At 38.5% G+C, this 24,190-nt stretch overlaps 1 protein-coding gene across 4 annotated transcripts in view; it reads left to right on the top strand.

Moving 5' to 3' along the window:
* The window catches only part of PSIP1 (PC4 and SRSF1 interacting protein 1), a 43,369-nt gene that overhangs the window by 4,864 nt on the left and 14,315 nt on the right, over window positions 1–24,190 (top strand). For all 4 annotated transcript variants that reach the window (XM_079790218.1, XM_079790219.1, XM_079790220.1 and 1 more), the window contains exons 4-8: window positions 12,798–12,936; window positions 15,518–15,622; window positions 16,609–16,671; window positions 21,679–21,775; window positions 23,374–23,449. In XM_079790218.1, the coding sequence (XP_079646344.1) occupies window positions 12,798–12,936; window positions 15,518–15,622; window positions 16,609–16,671; window positions 21,679–21,775; window positions 23,374–23,449 (480 nt within the window). The remainder of the gene's footprint in view (window positions 1–12,797; window positions 12,937–15,517; window positions 15,623–16,608; window positions 16,672–21,678; window positions 21,776–23,373; window positions 23,450–24,190) is intronic.

Raw genomic sequence — 24,190 nt, 5'->3', positions numbered from 1 at the left:
CTTCTGGGGATCAAGTCTCAACCCAGGCATGTGCCCTGACTGGTAATGAACCACTGTTGGTTCCTGGGTCAATGCACAACCACTGAGCAACACCAGCTGGGCTAGTATAAGTGCTTTTTATAAGGACAATCTGGCACCTTATTTTAGGCTTTGTTATATTAATCATACAAACAGTATACAGTGGAAAAGGTGAGAAGAAATCTGGATAGTTCCCTCTGTATTTATATGGTCCGGTCCTGAGAAACACTGTGACTGTTCTGTTGCCTCTGGTGCATAAGTGGGCAGAGAACCCGATTTGGTGAAACAAATTAATTTTTAAAATTACAACTGAATATTGAACTGTTTACTTCCAGGTACATAAGATTACTCTAAGGCAGTGGTTCTCAACCTTCCTAATGCCGCGACCCTTTAATACAGTTCCTCATGTTGTGGTGACCCCCAACCATAAAATTATTTTCGTTGCTACTTCATAACTGTAATTTTGCTACTGTTATGAATCGTAATGTAAATATCTGTGTTTTCCGATGGTCTTAGGCAAACCTGCTAGTGGTTCTCAACCTGTGGGTCGCAACCCACAGGTTGAGAACCGCTGCTGTAGAGCCTAAGACCATTGGAAAACACAGATATTTACATTACAATTATGAAATTACAGTTATGAAGTAGCAAGGAAAATAATTTTACGGTTGGGGGTCACCACAACATGAGGAACTGCATTAAAGGGTCGCGGCATTAGAAAGGTTGAGAACCAGTGCTCTAAGGGCTATCTCATTAATTTTGGAAAATAATATCCTGCATACCTTTAATTTAATGTCCTTACAAATATTATATATAATTTCATTGAATTTTGGACCTGAAGTTTAGAATTTGCCATAATTTTGGTAACATGTACTTGTTTACTTGGGAGCAGGAGAAACAAAAGTATTGATATTCTAATTAGAATTATGTATTCCTAAGAGTCTACAATGGCCGAAACCGGTTTGGCTCAGTGGATAGAGCGTCGGCCTGTGGACTCAAGGGTCCCAGGTTCGATTCCGGTCAAGGGCATGTACCTTGGTTGCGGGCACATTCCCAGTAGGGGTTGTGCAAGAGGCAGCTGATCGATGTTTCTCTCTCATCGATGTTTCTAACTCTCTATCCCTCTCTCTTCCTCTCTGTAAAAAATCAATAAAATATATTAAAAAAAAAAAAGAGTCTACAATGGCAACATTTGCTTTATTGTTGCTTAGCTACTATATGAACTTTTCTATAATTTATTTTACAGCTTTATTGAGATTTAATTTGTGTCATAAATTTTACTTGTTTAAAGAGTGTAAATCAGTGGATTTTAGTATATTTACTTCCATAACTATTAGTGTTCATTCTCCATTCCCTCCCTAACCCTAGACAACCACTATTTTACTGTTTAGATTTGCCAAATCTAGATGTTTCATATTAATGGTATCATACAATGCCACATAATTATTTTCTTTAAAATATAGTTTTGACACAGACAGTAGTGTGGTGAAGGCCAGGGGGAGGAATGGCTAGAAGGGGTCCATGGGGAAAAAAAGAGGACATAGGTAATACTTTCAACAATAAGGATTTAAAATATAGTTTTGAGTCTAGAATTTGGCCTTCAACATAATTATTTTGAGTTGAGTTTAGGAATATCCTATATATAAATACTTAATTTTGTAAGAAATTATGAATTTCTGATTCCATGGGATAATATACTATTTAAAAACTGTTCCATAAATGTATTAGGGAAAAACCCGGGCATGTGCCCTGACTGGGAATTGAGCCATGATCTCCTGGTTCATAGGTCAGTGTTCAACCTTCCGAGCCACACTGGCAGGAAAGGCATCTTTTAATGAAATATTTGCATACTGTTTATTAGAACAAGGGTTCCAAAGTGTGGTACCAGGTCAAGCTGTGCCAGCATCACATGGGAACTTTAGTTGACATGCAAAAATATGTTTTTACTAGAGGCCCAGTGCATGATTAAATCATGCACGTGTAGGGTCCCCTAGGACTAACCTGCCATCCAGGCCATATCCACTGCCCCGCAAAGCCTAGCACGCTCCGTGGACACTGCTAGCAGCCTGCTCCCCGCTTTTGATGGAAGGGGGTCCGCTGGTGCCGGAACGGACACACAGCTCCCCGCTATCGATCGCGGGGGAGCTGGGTGTCTGTCCGCTGGTGCACCAAGCCTTTCAGAAGCCTCCGGCGCGGCGGAGGCTTCTGAAAGGCCTGGTGCCGGAGCGGACAGGCACCCAGCTCCCACGCTTTCGCTTTGATCACGGAGGAGCCGGGTGCCTGTCCACTGGTGCCAGAGCGGACAGGCACCCAGCTCCCCCGCTTTTGATGGTCCGCGGCGGGACGTGGGCTCGCTGCCCCAGAGGCCCCTTCTGTGCCGCAGCACAGCCATGGCGCAGACGCGAGCTCAGCGTCCCGCCGGCCCAATCGGCCACCCCGAGTCCCGCCCCCCCCGCGCTTCCTGGCCAATCGTGAGCATAGCGAAGGTATGGTCAATTTGCATATTCATCCATTATTAGGTAGGATTGGTTTCTGAGAGAGGAAAGGAGAGCGAGAGCGGGATAGAAACAGGATGAGAGTGAATCACTGATCGGCTGCCTCCTGCACACCCCTACTGGGGATCGAGCCCACAACCTGGGCGTGACCTGGAATGGAACCAGGGACCTCCTGGTGCATGGATGGATGCTCAACCATGAGCAACACTGGCTGGGTCCTTCTAGATGATTTTTATGTATGTGAAGTTTGGAAATACTATTAGAATAATGGGAATAGACGTTTCATAGAATTTTTCAGTTTTACAAGTTTAGAATTATTTAATTTTTCTGAAATGGAACAGATTTTATACATATATATTGTTATAGTTTTATAGAACATATAGTTCATTCTTATGTTAAATTTAAATGAAAAGTGGTCAGACCTTCACCAACATTTAAAAATGAAAATTTTTAGCCCTAGCTGGTTTGGCTCAGTGGATGGAGCATCGGCCTGCGGACTGAAAGGTCCCAGGTTCGATTCCGGTCAAGGGCATGTACCTTGGTTGCAGGCACATCCCCAGTGGGGGGTGTGCATGAGGGGCTGATTGATGTTTCTCTCTCATGGATGTTTCTAACTCTCTGTCCCTCTCCCTTCCTCTCTGTAAAAAATCAATAAAATATATGTTTTTTTTTTAAATGAAAATTTTTACATTTTATCTGTAAACTTGAAATCAAACTGCACCAACTACTAAACTTTCATAAGCATAGTTTGGTTAATGTAGACCATGGGGTGGGGAATATCCGGCCTGCAGTATCATTTGGTTTGGCCCTACCAAGGCAACTGCAGGTGGGACTCAAAATTAGATATACCTGGGAGCATAGCTACATAATTTTTAAGTTGATAATTTTGTATGACCCTTGGCAGAAAAAGGTTCCCCACCCTTGTAGACAATGAATTACTAGTATTTAAGAAATGTGAATATGTTCAAGGAATTGGAATGTAATTTTAAAATTAAGCTAATAATACATTTCATTTCAAAATGCACTGGTAATGTTTTGTGCCTTAGTGTTCTTATAAGTATACCATTTATCTTTGGAAAGGCCATGCTGCTGTATCTGTCAGTCTGGTGACTTTTTTACCTCAGGTTAGATTTTAGAAACTAGGTCTTTGGTGATTTGCCTATCCCCCATCCCCAAAAGTTGGGAGGGTGGTTATTTGAACATTTCAATTTGGATTTTGCATAAATGGGAGTTTATTCTAATGGCCTGTAGTTAGAGAGATGGGAAAGGAGGAACATAGAAGATAAAATAGCAATTTAGAAAACTGTGCTTATTCATAACTTTTATATACTCATTGTTTTGTAGAACACATAGTTCATTCTTACATTAAGTTTAGATGACGAATGATCATACCTTCTCTAACATTTAACAGTGAGGCTTTTTACATTGTATAAATTAAGATATTTTTGTTGTGAATTTAGAGCAGAATCCTTTTATAACTTTTTTATGAAAATGTCTGAATTTTCTTAGTGTTTTACAACATTTACAGTAAATTCATCCAGCAATCAAGTTTTGAATATTAGACAACAATAAGTGTATACCAACTCTGACCATATACTTAATATCTTAAAACTAACAACTTTAAAACGGATTCTTAGTGAATGAGACTGACATGGACCCAATGCTTTTCTGGAGCCAAAAGTCTTGGTGTTTTCCTTTATTACATATTACAGTTTTTCCCCTTCCCACATATAGTCAGCAGGTCTTGTTCTTTTCCTTTAAAGTGCATCCTGATCTGTCCACTCTTCTCCATATCCTCTGCTACAACTCAAGTCCGTGCCACAATTACTCTTGCAAATAGTTTCCTAACCCTATCTTGGTCTCAGTTTCTACTCTTCATATATAGTCCAAGTGATCTTTACTAGGTACATCCCTGTCAGATCATGTCGTTTTCCTGTCTATAAACCTGCAATGGTTCCCTTACGAATGTTACCAACCAACAAAACCTGCAAATTTTGTCTACAAATGCAATTTATGAAACCCTATATGAATTATTACCTCTCCAACCTCATCACATGTTTTTCACTGTTACATAAATATACTTTATTTTGTCTCGGGTCCTTCTTGCTTGTTTTTCCCTTTGTTGGAAAATGCCTTCAGATTTTTAAAGTCTGGATCTTAGCTCAGATCTTTCTTTTTATGTTTATTTTATTGATTGCAATGACGATTGAATTTTTTCCTGTTTGCTTCACCCACAAGTGAAGAGCATGGAGAGTAGGGAACTTATTTTTATTGTTTGTGATCACTTAAGTGCCTGGAACATAGTAGTTAAATAAATATTTGGTGATAGATTGCAAGCTCTATGTCCTAGATAAAATAATTTGTTGATTATGAATTTGCTTCCATTAACCAACATTTATATAGTGTTTAAGCCAATTAGATCAGAAGGCTGTCTTTAAATCCTGACTGCCATTTAACCTGCTATATAATATATGACCTTGGGCAGATTACTTAACCTTGTGTCCTTTTATTATTTGTAAAATGGGAACAATTTTGGGGTGCAAATAGGATATTACATGGAAAATGATTGGAACACCCTGGCTGGTTTGGTTCAGTGGTTAGAGTGTTGGCCTGTGGACCGAAGGGTTCAATTCCTGGTCAAGGCCTCATAACTGGGTTGCAGGTTTGATCCCAGCCCTGGTCAGGGGAGGCAACCAATCCATGATGTATGTATGTATGTCTGTCTGTCTCTCTCTCTCTCTCTCTCTCTCTCTCTCTCTCTCACTCTCACAATGATGTTTGTCTCTCTCTCCCCCACCCTCTTCTTCTTGTTCTTTTCCCCCTTTCTCCCACTCTCTAAAAATCCATGGGAAAAAATATCCTCAATATCCTCTGGTGGTGATTAAAAAATAATGATAAATAAAAAATGCTTGGAATGGTGATTGCATGTATTAAACACTAAATATCAGCTCTTAATTAAAGATAATGTTGCATATTATTTTTCCAAGACTAATAATTGTAGTGTTATTAAATTGTTTGGCATGCAGTGTGAGTTTTGCTAATTACCACCATTGCTAATTGAGGGAATACTCTTCACTTAGATCTAACTATTTCTCTAAAGTCTAGAAAATTTAAATGAAGATGGTGTTTTTGCTTCTTTTATCTTACTGCTCTTTTCTCTCTTTTTTAACACAAACAGGTTGAATGCAGGCTGTTTTAAAACCTGCCTAATCTATAGTTTTAGGAGGGAAAATGAATATGAGGTACTGGTAATGTCCTAATTTTTCTTATAACCTGTCCATGAAAAAAGAATAAAGGAATGAATCACAGAATAGGATTTTATTTTCTTCTTCATCTGTGCTTCTGTACAGCTTCTGTACTCTAGCCAAAGCTGCATGTGTTGGTGTGGGATTTGTCTAGTTTCGCGTAAGCCTAATACCAAGTAATGAGAGGAGCTGTTTATTCATCTCTGTAACAGCAGGTTCATGGCACGTAATAGATGTATATTCACTTGTCTGTTGAATCATATTCTATTGTAAAAGAATGCATGCTGTTGTAAAATACAAGACCTAGTTATAAAACAACTAGAGGCCCAGTGCATGATTGAATCATGCACGTGTAGGGTCCCCTACACGCTTTTGCTTTCGATCGCGGGGGAGCTGGGTGCCTGTCTGCTCCGGCACCAGGCCTTTCAGAAGCCTCTGGCGGCGAAGGCTTCTGAAAGGCCTGGTGCACCAGCGGACAGGCACCCAGCTCCCACGCTTTTGATGGTCCGCAGCGGGACGTGAGCTTGCTGCCCCAGAGGCCCCTTCTGTGCCGCAGCACAGCCATGGCGCAGACGCTGAGCTCGCGCCGCCACTGGCCCAATCGGCTACCCCGGCCACCCCGAGTCCCGCCCCCTGCACCTCCCTCTGGCCCAATTGTGGGCGTAGCGGAGTGATGGTAATTTACATATTACCATTTTATTAGGTAGGATATGTGTCAGATTTTATGATTCAATTAAAAAAGAAACAGCAAGTTAGAATTTAAAAAATAGAACTTTCTATTTAGTAATATTTAACAGTTTTGAGTTTGATATCTTTAGCTCTGATAAGCTTTCCCATGTTTTATATTCGACTTAAGGTTCGCCTTAAAGGAAGAATTCTAGGTGTGGTAACAGCTTTTGTGAGGGATATATGTTTACTTGTTGGTATACACATTGTTTACAAAAAAGTGAATTTAGAGAAATAGCTGCTTTTTCTATGTACTACGATCTGTGAAACCTGGAATATACAGAAAAACATTTATGGCCTTTAGGAGTATGCCATGTAACAAAGCACTTGAAGGTTTTCAGTTCCTTCAGAATTGTAAAATTAGTACTGTAGTTAGTGATTTGTTATTTTCTTAGGATATTTTACATTAGCCTTGGTTCTTATAGGCTTTGACATTGATATTTGATGTCTGAGTTCTTTTTTATGTATAGGGATATGGCGTCAGTATTAGTAGATGTTTGAAAAACTACAGTGGATAAAGGAAACTCTGAAACCTTTCTAAGGAACATTGTCAAGAGATGAGGCTCTGCTGTTGTGATCCCCTAAGGTTTCTTTCAGTTTGGGAATTTGGTTGGGTTACTTGGTTTGAATTACTACATATTTTTTTATTGCTAAAATAATATTTTTTAACAACATAAAAGAGTTCTCTACAAAAGAAGCATTTTTACTCATATTTTTTAACGACAATCCCTAACCCTGTTAATGTTTTGATATGTTTTCTTTGAGATTTGCCACTTGAGTGTTTTGAGGGATGAATCAGCCACAGCCGCATAAGTTTGTACCCTTGGGGACCAGCAATGGCTTTCTAAAAGCTAATCTGGGTCCTATTCACCAAACCTTTGTGATTGCATCCCCTCCCTCCCACCCAGGATTCTATGTGTTGTTAATGTTTTTTATTAAAATGTAATTGACATATATTGCCAAAATTGGAGGTAAGTTAATTTGATACATTTATGTATTGTAATATGATTACCACCATAGTGTTAGCTAATACTCCCATCATATCCCATAATTATTATTTATTTTTCGTGGTGAGCACATGAGAGGATTCTTTTTTCATTCACCATGATTTTTTTGTCTTAAGCATATCCTTTGACCCAAGAATTCTTTTTCCCCCGCCCAATAGTTTTACTTAGAATTTATTTTGGAGATATGTTCAAAGATTGCGCAATATATTTTTTAATACAGCTGAATTATTTTATAATAGAAAATTGGATATAGAAAGCCCAATAATAGACAAATTAATTAATGAAATAGTATGTAGCTGTCAGGTAATTGTTGATATGAGAAGATGTTTACTTTAATTTGAGAAACATTTATAGATGAGTGTGTATATTTAATGTATATTTCCATATGCATTAAAATTTATTTCCATATACATTAAAATTACATATTTATGTGTATATATACAACTAAAATATCTGAAAACAGTGCCTATCTAGTTGATAAAATTATGGATAATTTTTATTTTATTTGCTAGGATGTGGCATTCACTGAAAAATATTTTAACAGCTTTATTGAAATATAATTTATATCCCAACCAATTTGAAGTGCACAATTTAATAGATCTTAGTATATCCAGGTAGCAGTGCAGCCATTTGCTCTTCTAAAACATTTTTAACACCCAAAAAGAAACCCTGTACCCATTAGCAGATACTTCCCATTTCTCCTGTTTTCCCTCCCATCTTGCCTCCTTTGGACATTTCAAGTAAATGGACCTGTACAACATGTGGTCTTTAATGACTGACTTTTTAATTTTTAATTTTAATTTTTTGAAAATATATTTTTATTGATTTCAAAGGAGGGGAGAGAGGGAGAGAGATAGAAACATCAATGATGAGAGAGAGCCATCGATCAGCTGCCTCCTGCACACCCCCAACTGGGGATCAAATGCGCAACCTGGCCATGTGCCCTTGACCTGAATCAAACCCGGGACCCTTCAGTCTGCAGGCTAAGCTTTGCCCACTGAGCCAAACCAGCTAAGGCATGACTGGCTTTTTTATTTAGCATGTTTTCAAGGATCATCCTATCTAATAAAAGGGTAATATGCAAATTAATGTTATTCCGTCACAAAGATGGCAGCACTCATAGCCACAAGATGGTGGCGCCCAGTCCTCTCAGTCCCGCCGGAGTCCCCCAGTCCTGGGGGGGCAGCCGCTGAGAGCGAGCAGCGTGAGCAGCCTGGCGGAATGCTTACTTTGTCACTGCAGTGATGAGGCAAGCATTCCACCCTGGCCGCAGAGGGTCTGGGCAGCGGGCACAGAGTGACCCGGGGTGGGGGGTGGGGGGAGGATAGCTTGCGTCGTCGCTCTGGCGACAAGGCAAGTGTTCGCCTGGCTGCAGATGGGCCTCTGGCCAGGCCAGGGCACGGATGGGCCCCTGGGCTGCTGGGCAGCGGGCGCGGAGCGGCCAGGCCCCGCATAGAGCTACTGGCACACGGATTCGTGCGTAGGGCTACTAGTCTGTATTATAGCATGTGTTAGTACTTCATTTCTTTTCATTGCAAATGTTTCATTGTATTGATGTACCATATTTACCAATTCATCATTTGCTAAATGTCTGGATTGTTTTGCTACAAACATCCTATCTAATAAAAGAGTAATATGCAAATTGACCATCACTCCAACACAAATATGGCTACCCCCATGTGGACACATGATGGCCACCACAAGATGGCCAGCAGGGGAGGGCATTTGAGAGGGACCAGGCCTGCAAGGGAGGGCAGTTGTGGGCGATCAGGCCAGCAGGGGAGGGCAGTTGGGAGGGACCAGGCCTGCAAGGGTGGGCAGTTGGGGGCGATCAAGCCTGCAGGGGAGGGCAGTTAGGGGTGACCAGGCCGGCAGAGGAAGGAAGTTGGGGATGACCAGGCCTGCAGGGTAGGGCAGTTGGGGGGGGGGACCCAGGCCTCCAGGGAAGAGCAGTTTGGGGGGACCAGGCCTGCAGGGAAGGGCAGTTAGGAGTGACCAGGCCTGCAGGCGAGGGCAGTTAGGGGTGATCAGGCTGGCAGGGGAGCAGTTAGGCATCAATTAGCTGGCAGGCAGAAGAGGTTTGGGCAATCAGGAAAGTAGGCAGGCTAGTAGTTGGGAGCCAGCAGTCCTGGATTGTGAGAGGGATCCCAGATTGGAGAGTGCAGGCTGGGCTGAGGGACACACCCCCTGTGCACGAATTTTGTGCACTGGGCCTCTAGTTTGTGTATAAGTTTTTGTGTGGACATGTTTGCATTCCTGTAAGAGTTGAATTCCTAGGTCAAAGGGTAATTTTATGTTTAATCTTTTGAGCAATAGTCAGACTTTTATTTTATTTATTTATTTATTTTTAATATATTTTATTGATTTTTTACAGAGAGGAAGGGAGAGGGATAGAGAGCTGGAAACATTGATGTGAGAGAAACATCGACCAGCTGCCTCCTGCACACCCCCCTGCGGGGATGTGCCCGCAACCAATGTACATGCCCTTGACTGGAATCGAACCTGGGAACTTTCAGTCCGCAGACGCTCTATCCACTGAGCTAAACCGGTTTCGGCGGAATTTTCAGACTTTTAAAAAATCAGCTGACACCTTCCTGCCAGCAGTGTATTAGGGTTCCAATTTTTCTGTAGCTTTCCCAAGACTTGTTCTTACCTATCTGTTTTATTAGAGCTATCCATTTGGGTGTAAAGGTAGTACCTCATTGTGGTTTTGATTTACATTTCACTGATAGCTAATGATATTGAGCATCTTTTTACGTGTGAATTTTTTTAGCCTTCTGTTTATAACATGAAGGCCTCAGAAGTGCCAACAAAAACAGCCTATTTAATAAAAGAGTAATATGCAAATTGACCATCACACCAACACAAAATGGCTGCCCCCATCTGGACACAAGATGGCCACCACAAGATGGCCAGCAGGGGAGGGCAGTTGGGAGGGACCAGGCCTGCAAGGGAGGGCAGTTGGGGGCGATCAGGCCAGCAGGGGAGGGCAGTTAGGGCTGACCAGGCTGGCAGAGGAGGGAAGTTGGGGGCGACTGGGCCTGCAGGGAAGGGCAGTTGGGGGGACCCAGGCCTGCAGGAGAGGACAGTTAGGGATGACCAGACCTGCAGGGGAGGGCAGTTAGGGGCAAACAGGCTGCCAGGGGAGCAGTTAGGCATCAATCAGGCTGGCAGGGGAGTGGTTAGGGGGTGATCGGGCTGGCAGGCAGAAGTGGTTAGGGGCAATCAGGAAGGCAGGCAGGCGAGCAGTTGGGAGCCAGCAGTCCTGGATTGTAAGAGGGATGTTTGGCTGCCCATTTAGGCCCCATCCTACCGGGATTGGGCAGCCAGACATCCCTCGAGGGGTTCCCAGATTGGAGAGGGTGCAGGCTGGTCTAAGGGACACACCCCCGTGCACGAATTTTGTGCACTGGGCCTCTATTTAAAGATATTACACATCACTGAAGGTAGTGCAAAGAATAACATGTTGGAGGCTGATCATACTTAGGAGTATTACAGTTTGCTAAAGCATAGAAAATATGCTCACTCCATATCATAAGATATGTGATCAGAGGGCAGCAAGCCCTGTTCAAACTATTACAAATTTTACAGTGATATGAAACAGTTTAAATGTTTCTAATATTTTAAATTACAATGCACTAAATAAGTATTGGTTTTGCTATTTTTTTTTTTTCATTTCCTTGCACACTGTCAGTAATAATGTTGAAAGCTTTGACAATATTTAAAGATTATAAGCCCTGCCAGTGTGGCTCAGTGGTTGAGCGTCTTACCTATGAGCCAGGAGGTCATGGTTCAATTCCTGGTCAGGGTACATGCCTGAGTTGTGGGCTCAATCCCCAGTGTAGGGCATGCAGGAGGCAGCCGATCCATGATTCTCTCTCATCATGGATGTATTCTATCTTTCCCTCTCCCTTCTTCTCTGAAATCAATAAAAATACTTAAAAAAATAAAGATTATGGAACAATCATAATTTTTCCCATTGTTAAAATGGCCTTACACAGTCATTTTTATGGTCTCATATTGTCATGCAAGAAAAGGACTGCCTTTTTGAGAAAAAAAAAATCCATGTAAATTTATCTGGTCAAACCTACAAATACCAGCAAAAACTTAATACATACTTGTGTGTATCTACCTTTATAGAATTGACAGACTTCTACAGAACTGACTGACATAGTAAAATATAAGGGGTAAATATATCTGTGTGTATACACACACAAAAACAATAGAATCGCTTCATTGGCAGATTCCATATTTCTGAATTCACCTCCTCAGTAAAATTTGTAATTCTAAATCAATACTTGTGGTGCCTTCATGGTCATGTCAGTGTGCAAAATGGCAAAAAAGTCTGAGTAATTTGATGCACACATTCCAAGCTGAGGCTAAACAAGACAGTGCTTTTGCCTTTTTGTTTAAGCTCTCATACTATAAACAAGTGTACTTGTGCAGTCTACGTAGTGCCATGGTTTTTGCATATTTGTACTTTTTGTTGGTCATTTGGTATTTATAATGACCCCCAAATGTAGTGTTGAAGAGCTGTTAGTGTTCCTAAGTTTAAGAAGGCTGTGGTGTGCATTATGGAGAAAGTATGTGTAATATAATCTCTTGGCTGTGAGATGAATGTTAATTATAAATATTTATCAAATATATATTTGTGGTAACTTTATGACACAGTTACCACAAATACAAGAAGTTGTGCATGTGTATGAATGAACCAACGAACCAGTTAGAACATTCGATTCCCTTATTGAAAAAGTAAGATTCTTAATACTTTTTAATAAAAATTTGTATAAATATAAAACGTAAGTGCATATAAGAATATATTGTATTGGTGGTGTTTTATGAGTTGTGTAATATACCAAATTACTTTAAAATAAACTTCTATTTGGAGTGCATTTAAATGTATTTATTAATGCAATCATGTCACAGTTTTGTTTTTATATTGTACAATATATAACAATTTCCCATTTTAACAATTTCAAAGTATACAGTTCCATGCCCTTAAGTATTTCTCATTGTTGTGCAACTTGCTTGTTTTTTATTTAATTTTTTCCATCACCATATATCCCTTTTATGCCATCTTCTATGTACATTCACTCCCCCCCACCCTAACTTACTTGGTTTTATAAATAGCTTTGACTGAATTTAATAAAAGTATTCAAAATTAAATATAATTACTTGTCTACCACTTTATGTAAGATTTTTAATGCATTTTAGATTAAGTTTGATAATTGCATCATATAGTAGTGCTATTTAATAACATATTTTGAGATTGCTTTGCACTCATATTTTCCCCCCTCTCCTTTTTTTAGTGCTTTTTTAGGCCCAAAGGATATATTTCCTTACTCAGAAAATAAGGAAAAGTATGGAAAACCAAATAAACGAAAAGGCTTTAATGAAGGCTTATGGGAGATAGATAACAATCCGAAAGTGAAATTTTCAAGTCAACAGGTGCGTCATATTACATGATACTTAGTTTAGTATTATGTATACAGTCTTGGGGAATACTCACTATTGTAGCGGTAGGAAAATATTGATTTAAGAACCATGTCAGTTTCAGATTAAATTGTTCTTATTTGTGAGGTTGAATGTTGACCTTTAATATCTAGATGAACTTTTGAAAGATCTCAGAAAACTGGAATATATTGTAGTTTAACTCCATCTGATTGAGAGTTTATTTAACATATCATTGAATATAAAGCCATATGTACTGTTCTCTTAAATTTAGGTTTATAATTTGAAGGGTGTGTGTTTTCTTATTTTTTTAAATTTATCCATAAAATTGTATTAGAATATGATCCTCAGATGGGTTAAATTAAATACGTAACAAAAGTACTGATAGCACTATGCAAATTATACTTAATGTTTTTGGTGTCTAGAAGATTGGCCTTATTAAACCTCCTTTTTCTGTTTTTCATGTGATCAGAGTTTTTGTTCACTTATATTAGACTTGACATAGTAAACCCTAGGAAAAGTACAAGTAAACCTAAACAAGGAGAAAGCCATAAACTGAAAAATTTGCAAATTCTACTTTTAAATCTCTATTTAATTTTTTTTTTTTGGTTCTTTGCATGTGCCATGCTTGTTCTTCACTTTGAAAGCTTTTCAGGTGCTGTTCTATCTGGAACATTGAAATCATTCATTGATGCTTCAGGGCTCCATTAGATAATCCTAAGTGCTTTTCATTATCATCCAAAACTTGTGTTTGTTAAAAACTCATCATACCATACCATAATTGTTTCTGTACTTTATTACCATAGACTATTAACTCCATGAACAAAGAAGTTGTATGCCCATTGTTATATGTTGTGGGCAGAATAGGTTTTCACTAAATATTTGTTGCATGACTAAGAATAGATGAGTGGGTCTCCATCATTATTGCCTTGACTGTGTAAAGAGTCCAAAGAGGTTGAATTGTTTCCTAAAACTAATATTTTATAGCTTCATCTGAATCCTGTGTCCTGTGACTGTACCTTCAAGGTCTTTTTCATCCTCCAGATTGCCCAGCATGGTCACCCTATCCTCTGTTCCTATCTACCTACTTAATCTTTAAATAATTTTCACCATATATACTTGGAATTTCCCATTTCACCGTGAAATTTTTGGTTGGTTGTATGCATGAAACCAAAAATATGATTGTGCTGACATGATGTACTGTGTCCCGCCCAAACACATCCCCAGTGGTGCATTCCTAGAGTGTGGTGAAAGCAGTGCTGCCCAAACTGAAATAAAACAAACAAGCAAAAAAATTGGCCATCATAATTTATAAAAATTTCTATAGTGCTGTAAGTAATTTGGGGGCATTTTTATGTGTTTTGTTGTAACTTTATAATAATTTTGTGGTTTATCAGCATTGCCTTTTCTTACAAAAGAGGAAATGGGTTTACAATTTAAAAGACTTGCCAAAGGGAATACAGCTAGAAAGGGACACAGTTTGGATTATAATGCTATCATCGTGTAGATCTGTGCTTACCCTCATCTCCCAATGTGTACTGTGTTGCCTCTGTTATTCATCTTTTTAGTTGGTATTTATGACAGTCTAGGCCCCTAGATCACCTGCTTAAGTATCTATAACCTGGGGTTACTTTTACAATTTTTTAAATTATGTTCTATTGGTTTTTAAAAAAATATTTTAAGCATTTTTTAAAATTTTTATTGTGTTTTTTACAGAGTGAAAGAGAGAGCGATAGAGTTAGATTCATCAGTGAGAGAGAAACATTCATCAGCTGCCTCTTGCACACCCCCTACTGGGGATGTGCCCGCAACCAAGGTACATGCCCTTGACCGGAATCGAGCCTGGGACCCTTTAGTCTGCAGGCTGACTCTCCACTGAGCCAAACCAGTTAGGGCTAAAAAATATTTTTATTGATTTTAGAGAGAATTGAAAGGAGAGGGAGAGAGAGAAACATCAATGATGAGAGAGAATTATCAATCAACTGCCTCCTGCACACCCTCCACTGGTGACTAAGTCCCCAACTTGGGCATGTGCCCTGACTGGGAATCGAATCAGTGCATGGGTGGATGCTCAGCCACTGAGCCACACCATCTGGGCTACTTTTACAATTAAATGAGGATTATTGACTCTCCCTCAGTACCTGTTAAATACAAATCACTTAAGTTTGGGTCTCCGAAGTCTGCATTTTAAATTGAGTTATAGATCAATCTAAGGCTTTATGTCTTACATAGTTAAGCTTCTCTCTCCAGAATATTTCAGTAATTGAATAGACTGTGCTATTCTAAATCAACTTACATTGTATCTTCTTGGGTATTTGTTGGTTAGACTATCAGAATGGGATTTGTGATTGTACTTTCAGCCTCACTATTTTGTCTTCTGCCCTTGTATACAGTTGCAGGAATTCAATAGCATTTAAAACTTTTAAAATTATATATATTAAAAGTGCTCTGTGGAACAGAAAATGTGAGGGTACTTTTCTAACTTTCTTACGAACAGGCTTTTGATTTTTCATTGGTAAAAAATTTAAATTTGGTAAAAGTTTTATTTTATGAAATTAATACAATCAATTGTTCATAGGCATCAGCTAAACAATCAAATGCATCATCTGATGTTGAAGTTGAAGAAAAAGAAACTAGTGTTTCAAAGGAAGATACTGACCATGAAGAAAAAGCCAGCAATGAGGTATGTTTAATTTCTCTTATATTCTAAATCTATTTTGTAGCAAGGAAGAAATTATAAAATGAGATGATTATTTGATTGCAAAGTAGAAAGTAATCTTTAAAGTGGTTGGATAATGAATGAGAGAATTTAAGACTTACTTCCTTGTGTAAATATTAAATACTGTATTGTAAAGTAGTTTTTGCGTCCTTAATATGAATGGATGTTTTTATTTGAGGTTATTTTGCTGTTCAAAATATGAGGTCTACCTATAGGAGAGTGGATTACTATTTGTTAGGAATATTTTTAAAGTAAGGTTTTGTGTAATGAATGTACTGGAAAGGGCATTGAACTGGATTTTTAAAAACCTAGGTTTATTTCAAACTGTGAATAAGGAGACTCATTTAACCCTTCTAGGCCTCATGAAATGATTATTAGATGATCTCCAAAATCCCAGCCACCTCTTAAAATTCAGAACTCTATTGTAGAAAAAGTGATTTCATAAATTTAAATATGAACTTTCTGGTGTGCTAACAAGTATCACTTTAGATTTGATCTGACAGAGGAAAGAATTTTTACTTTTTGGCAAATAAACTGGCTATTACTTTGACCTTACAATGATAATGTTAAGGCTTTTAAGAAAATGATTTTATTGGTTTCAGAGAGAGGAAGGGAGAGAGAGAGATAGAAACATCAGTGATGAGAGAAAATCATTGCTTGGATGCCTTCTGCATGTACCCTATTGAGAATTGAGCCTGCAACCCAGCATGTACCCTGACCCAGAATTGAATTGAACCACGGCCTCCTGGTTCATGGGTCAATGCTCAAACCACTCATCCACACAGGCTGGGTAATAATGTTAAGACTTAATGTTTATAATTTCAAAGGTTAGAGAAGCAAAACCAATTTCCCTAGTAGTTTTAGTGAAGTGTGCTTTTGACTTTTAGTTTAAGAAATTTTCTTTCAGTCTTGGCAAAATTTATTTTATTTCATCTGTAATTTTTTTCTAGGACGTGACTAAAGCAATTGACATAACCACTCCAAAAGCTGCCAGAAGAGGAAGAAAGAGAAAGGTAATTTTACTGCTGAAATAATTTTTCAGTTGCACTAAGGAAGAGTAGATATAATGAAACCTTACCATTTAGCTTAAATTTTGCCTTTTACTCATAATTCCTTTAATGTTTTAAAGGGTAGGTTTTGTTTACTTATCAAAACTGTTTCTTTCTTCTTTTTTTTTTTTTTTTTCTAATATTCACCCGGGGATATGCTTTCATTGACTATAGAGAGACAAAGGGAGAGAGAGAAATATCAATTGGTTGCCTCCTATATACGTCCCCTCCTGTGTTCACACCTGCAAACTGGTATATGCTCTGACAGGAATCGAACTCAAGACCCCTCAGTGCATGGGACGATGCTCCAACCAACTGAGCCAAACCGGCCAGGGCAAAACTTTTCTTTTCATAATGATACAGCATCTTTAAGATAAGTTGAATGGTAAAAAAAATAATAATAATAATAAGTTGAATGGTAAAGAAAATAAAATGAACCAATTTTTATTCCTGTTAATGATGCTGTTGCAAGTTTATCTATAAAATGGATAATATATACTAATGAGGTAGTTGAGAAAATTAAATGTTACACATATAATACTCAAAGTAAATTACATATATAAAGTGCTATTATAAGTGTGGTCCATTATTATGTTATTTTCAGAAATTTGTTGCATGAAATGACAGTTAAGGAAAGCATGCATTCTATGCTTTTAACGTTTCTTCCCTTATATGAAGTTTTTCTGACCAATTTTTATCTTAGTGACTTTTTATCCTATATGGGAGGTGAGTGGAAGAGGCTATGATAACTTGAACAATATCTTAAATGATAGGAAGAATTTTGTTAGATGGATGAAGGGACGGGAAGGGCATATGAGGCAGTTAGAATAATATACAGAGGTGTAGAGAAAATTTCATTTCAAGCATTGTATTTCAGATTATCAGATCATAAAGTTAGAGGGAAAAGGGTACACAAAATATTTTATGTGGGGATAACCTGAACTTGATGGGAAGCCATTGAATCACTTTAAATTTTAGATGCCTCCTTGTAAAGCAGTGTGAATGATGGGGATTAGATTGGACTGGTTAGACCAGTTTACTAGTTAATTATTCAGATTTTAATATTAACTTCACTGGCTCAGGCAGAGAATTGAGCAGTGAAGTAAAAAGATAAGGTCTTTGTTCTCATTGAACACATTTTTGTTGAGACAGACAATAAAGACACAAAATGAGAGTTTAAGTGGGGAGTTATGATAGTGACTTGGTAGCTAAGTTATGGACCGCCTTACTAAGGAGTTCACATGAGATTGGAAGGACAGGAGGAACTTTATAGCAGGTGTCTTAGTAGTGTAAATCAGAGATGGGATTTAAGAGCACTTCAGGGAGTAAAGATGATAGTTGATGGGAATGGGTGTGAAGGGAGGGGGGTGGAATCTAGTATGACTCTAAGGTCTTTTGGCTTGTATGACTAGATTCGATTCTGAGAATACAAGAGATGTTGATTTGGGAGTAGAAGAATGGGGAGGAGGGAGTGAAACACTTGTGGAAATAAGACTAAAGATACATATACAGGATGTCCCAAAAAATGTATATACACTTGACAGCTGATAGCTCAATTTTGAAAATGAGATGTATTTTAATAAACACTACCTTTATAATTATTCAAAGTGTATGTATACATTTGGGGGGGGACGGACACCCTGTATATATTAATCTGACACCAAGAGGGGAAAAGGTAAAAGTTAAAGATGCCACCACTGATATAAAGATAGAATATAGCTGAAGTGGTCCAGATAGAAAGTTTACTGGGAAGAATGCAGAAATGAGAATCCTGAGAGAATATAATGGAGATGAAAGATTGCTTTTTATAATTCCTGCTGAGAATGAACTGTCAGGAGGAAAGCTAGGAGAAGAAGGATATCAAAAGGGAGAACAGAATTTTAAGAATGAGGGAGTGGTCAGTAGTGCCATGGTGTACAGGGTTTCCAGTAAGATATGTAGCAGGATGCTTTAACATTAAACAGTAAAACAGATGAAGTGTGCTGGTGAATAATTAATGTTAAAATTACACTGTGTTTCTGAAATCTTTGAAGGAAAGGAGAAAGAAGGCAGCAACAGGGATTTGCATGGTTAAGAGAGAGTGTTTAAAGTGGAAAAATACAGTAGAGAAATTAATGCTTCTTTGCAAAAGTAGGAAAGATCCAACATGTGGAAAGATGAATTATTGTATGTAAGGACATGCTGGATGAGAGAGAAGGGAGGGCACATTACAAAACATAGACTTGCCAGCAAGAAGGAGTTGAATGACATTTCATCCTTTTTAACATTGAAGGGAAGGGTGGAGTAGGCTATTAATAATTTTTACAGGGACTTGGAAATTAAGGAAATTCCTTCCTGCTGGCCTCAGTATCTCCCTTCTCGGGCACTCAATTCAAAGCAAGGTATGGTATAAGGGGAGAAGGAAGAATTGCAAATTTATGCGAGGGGAGAAAAGGTACTACAAAAGACAGGGTAAAGGATTAATGGGTGGCTTTGAGATCCCAACTGAGATGGTATAAAAGGAATGCATATTTGTATAATTATTTTCAGGAGGGCTCAGCAGCAGGGAATAATAGAGCAGGGAAAGGAGAGTTTTATAGTAATCCTCTGTTGGAGATACGTGGGACAGGTGCAGCAAAACAGCTATGCAGAGGGCTTGAGAATGAATAGAAACACTGTAATTTCATAAGGTGTGAGAGGGGTGAGATCATGAAGGGAGTAGAGGTAGAAAGTGGAGTAATAAATGGAGAGAAAATGTGTCAAAGGGTTATAGGTTTCAGTGAGATCAGGTAAAATACAGAAGAAATTAATTTAGTCAGAATATTAGCATTTAAAATACAAATATATGTACATTTGGAATAATATAATAGTCTTTTCTCTGGATGAAATATTTTTTGTTTGCTTTTATTTTCATGAGGAATGGATTTTACTTGAATGATTTTGCCATAAGTTCAAAAGCATATCCATGGTAGAGCTGATTTTCCGCTTAGGATTAGGGTTATTTTTATTTCTGGTATTAGTTACTGATGAACTTGTTACCTCTTACTAGAATCTCCTCAAAAGATCCATTCTACTTGTACAGTCTTATATCTTGATTTATTTGCAAAAGAACAGGTTTTATTTTTAAATATATTTTTATTGATTTCAGAGAGGAAGGGAGAAGGGGGGGGGGAAGAGCCCAATGATGAGAGAGAATCATTGATCGACTGAAAGAGGTTTTATTTTGAACTGAAGACTCAACAGTTTGAACTGAATTTTAGAGAACTTTTATTCTCTTAATGCCTCAATAGAAAAAGAGCTTTCATAGTTCTGAGATCTCAATCTTTGATATCTGAGGGACTTGGTAAAAACACAGTTCCCTGGGGTAGGGGTAGGTGGTTTGTAAATGCTTAAAATTCTGGAAAACAACCTGAGATAATGTTTAGGAACAGTTTTCTTCAGAACAATTCAAGAGTTAGATTAGATGAGTTTATTGACTTTTAATAATGCTTATTATATGCATCATTTTATTCTAATTATAAAGGCAAAAATAATGTTTGAAGAAACTAACCAAAAGAAAATGGATAAACTCTTAGAAGTGGGATTGCTGAGTCCGATTTGTATATTCTTTATTGCCACTGTTCATTCATAAAGATATTATTTCAGAAAGGTGTTAACCAGTTTATTGATCATCATTAATTATTATCTGAACTAGAGGCCTGGGGTGGGGAGGGGCCCATGGGCAGTTGGCCGGCCCCAACCCCTGGTCGAACTCCTGGTTGAAGGGACAATTTACATATTAGCCTTTTATTATATAGGATGATTCTCCATATCCTTAGCAGTATTGGACACTATCTCGTAAAAGTTTGCAAATCAGATTGTTGATTAAAGATTTTTAATTTTTTCATCAACATTGGATTGTGCTTGCTTTTGCATTATTGCCTTTATTTTTGTTGATCTAGTTAATGTTGAATTCTAAGTAATTGGAGGTGGGGCAGCAGCTCATAGTGGTCCTCCCATTCTTCTCGGTTCTCTTTACTGTTTCTTTCTTCCCTTTTCCATTATGATCAAGATTGTACTTCCTTTCTAATGAGTGGTTCCTAACCTTTGTTCTTCTTTAATACTTGAATCAATTAAATTGACTCTCATTTGGGGTTATTGTCTCTGGGGGCATTATAATCTGCAAAGTGTCATTGGGATTTATTTTCTACACTGTAGTAAATCCCCCTGTATGGAAAATAAGAATAACAATTTTCAGCCCAGCTGGAGTGGCTCAGTTGGCTGAGCATCATCATGTGCACAAAGGGATTGCCAATTCACGGTACATACCTGGGTTGCAGATCCGATTCTTGGTTGGGTACATAAGGAGGGCTGATCAATGTTTCTCTCTCTCCCATTCCCCCTCTATGTCTCTGTCTCTCTCTCTCTCTCCCCCCCTTCCTCTCTCCCTCCCTCCCTCTCCCTCTACTCCTCCCCCCTCCCTCTCTCTAAGAATGACCTCAAGTGAAGATTTAAAAAAACAAAAACAATAACAGATCATAATCCATTCAAAAATAAAATGTGTACATGTTAACAGTTTAAAAAACAATGCAAGCACTTATCTTGCATTTTCTAATATTAGAATATTAACTTGGGTTTTATGTTGTAAGTGTAAAGTGTTAGCATTTTAGATATTTAAAGTACATTTATAAAGAATGTATGGGTTGTTACAGTGTAATTACATTATACTTTGGTTACTATTTTGCATTGAGAGTATTACCTTTATATTTCCAAATGACTTTTTTAGGTTAATAATATCTAAAAAGTAAAGTTTTTGTTTGTTTCTTAAAATTGTTCACTAGAATTATAAGCTAAGTTGAAGATCTCATTTGATGAGTCAACTTATGAAAAATAGCATATGAAAATTATGCATGTACTTGAATTTGTTATCTTAGAGTGGCATACTTTGGCCATTGACTAAAACTGGAATGCCTACTATTTGCTAAATAAGTTAATTAAATCTTTGTGATTCAGGCAGAAAAGCAAGTAGAAACCGAGGAGGCAGGAGTAGTGACAACAGCAACAGCATCTGCTAATCTAAAAGTGAGTCCTAAAAGAGGACGACCTGCAGGTAGGATTACAATGTTTAAAACTCTGGCTTATGGTTAATGTTACAGATATTTTAAGTGTTGTGCCTCAGATACTTTGGGATAGTTGGATAGGCAACTGGTTATGTATAATGTACAAGTTTTAAAGGAGTTCAACTTAGTTTCTGCTCTATGTAATGAAATATTTAAATTTGAGATAATTGCTTGGGACTTGTCATTTTCTGTTTTATCCCTCTTGTATTTTCCCCTAAAAGTGGCAAATGAGGCAGTGGTGAGGTTTAAATTACATGAATGATGGGCTTATTTTACCTCTTAACATTAGAGAGCATAAGCTTTCCAAATGGAGTCATAATGAAAGCAAGAGAAACGGCATTTGAACAAAGTTATTAACATTTTTAACTAGAGGCCCGGTGCATGAAATTCGTGCACGGCGGGGGGTGGGGGGGTGGGGGGTGTTTGTCCCTCAGCCCAGCCTGCACCCTCTCCAATCTGGGATCCCTCTCACAATCCAGGACTGCTGGCTCCCAACTGCTCGCCTGCCTGCCTGCCTGCCTCATTACCCCTAACTGCTTCTGCCTGCCAGCCTGATCGACACCTAACTGCCCTCCCCTGCCAGCCCGATTGACCCTAACTGCCCTTCCCTGCCAGCCCGGTCACCCCTAACTGCCCTCCCTTGTCAGCCTGGTCGCCCCTAACTGTCCTCCCCTGCCAGCCTGGTCCCCCCCCCCCCCCCAACTGCCCTCCGCTGCCGGCCTGGTCACCCCTAACTGCCCTTCCCTGCAGGCCTGATCGTCCACAACTGCCCTCCCTTGCAGGCCTGGTCCCTCCAAACTGCCCTCCCCTGCTGGCCTGATCACCCACAACTGCCCTCCCCTGCTGGCCATCTTGTGATGGCCATCTTGTGTGCACATGTGGGTGGCCATCTTGTGTGTTGGAGTGATGGTCAATTTGCATATTACCTCTTTATTATATAGGATTATTGCATTATTTGTTTAGAGCCTTTACAGTATGTTGCTATCATCAGCATTGAAATTGGATTACAAATTTTCAGTTGTGAATATACATATACACACAATATTATAATATGTATATGAATATTATAATATGTATATGAATATAAGTGCAACTCATAATTTTGTCATACTTTGTTAAAACAACAGTGAAGGATGTTCTTTTAAGCCCTCTCAGCCATACTAAGGACAGATTTAAAATTACTGTGTTATTCTATCTCTTCAAATTTTCAGCTGTTGCTCCTTTGATTTGTTAGAGTGATATTATCTTTACAACTTAAAATAACAGTATCTCTAATAAACCACTAAGTAATACTCCTCTAACAGGAATGAGCAAAAGTAGGTTTACAGTTGTTTGTATGGTTATGATTATTATAACTTCATTAACTCAAAAGAATGTCACAGTACACTTCATTACAATCCATAAGTGCTAATATTGCCAGCCTTCATTATTCTTGAAGTCTACCTATCCTCAAGCACAGAGTTCTTCATTGCCATCAATAAACCTACTTTTGCCCACCCCTGTATATCATTTATAATCTTTATATGTGAGATTTACATTTCAAAGGAAAGCTGGTAGTTACTGAATTTTTTTTTCCTGTGAATGTTAGCTACAGAAGTCAAGATCCCAAAACCAAGAGGCAGACCCAAAATGGTAAAACAGACCTGTCCTTCAGAGAGTGACATGTAAGTTCATTTTTAATGTATAAATAGTTATCCAATATTAGACATCTGACTTTAAATAAGCATAAATCTCTTTGCCTTTTTACTAGTTTTATTGTATAGGATATTTGTTATTCTATTTTTCTAAAAATTATGAGGAAAACTGCTCTTGTTTTTTATTACATAAAGTTAAAATTGATATAATAGAAAATGCAGGGTAAAATCTATAATACGGAATTTGGGCAAGATAGTATGTTTAAGGAAATTTTAGGCAGTGTTCTTGGAGCAATTTCCACAAATCTTTTTTTATCTCTTTCAGATAGCTTATTTAAAATAATGTTACTTAGCCCAGCCGGTGTGGCTCAGTGGTTGAGCATTGACCCATAAACCAGGTGGTCATGGTCCAATTCCCAGTTAGGGCACATGCCCAGGTTGTGGGCTCTATACCCAGTGTGGGGCATGCAGGCGGCAGCAGATCAATGATTGTGTCATCATTGATGTTTCTATATCTCTCTCCCTCTCCCTTCCTAAGAATGAAAAAAAAAGTGGCATAGAATTGCAACATAGTTTTAACTATTGCAGTGAAATTAAGTTAGGTATGTATGCAGGTGAGTTTGTTTTTGTTTTAAAACATACAACATAGCCCTAGCTGGTTTGGCTCAGTGGATAGAGCATCGGCCTTTGGACTGAAGGTTCCCCGGGTTCAATTCCAGCCAAGGGCATATGCCCAGGTTGTGGGCTCAAACCCAGTAGGGGGTGTGCAAG

The sequence above is a fragment of the Cnephaeus nilssonii genome, assembly GCF_951640355.1.
Source record: "Cnephaeus nilssonii genome assembly, chromosome: 14".
Taxonomy (NCBI): Eukaryota; Metazoa; Chordata; class Mammalia; order Chiroptera; family Vespertilionidae; genus Cnephaeus; species Cnephaeus nilssonii.
The sequence above is the reverse complement of the archived record's forward strand: the minus strand, read 5'-3'. Positions and strand labels throughout refer to the sequence as shown.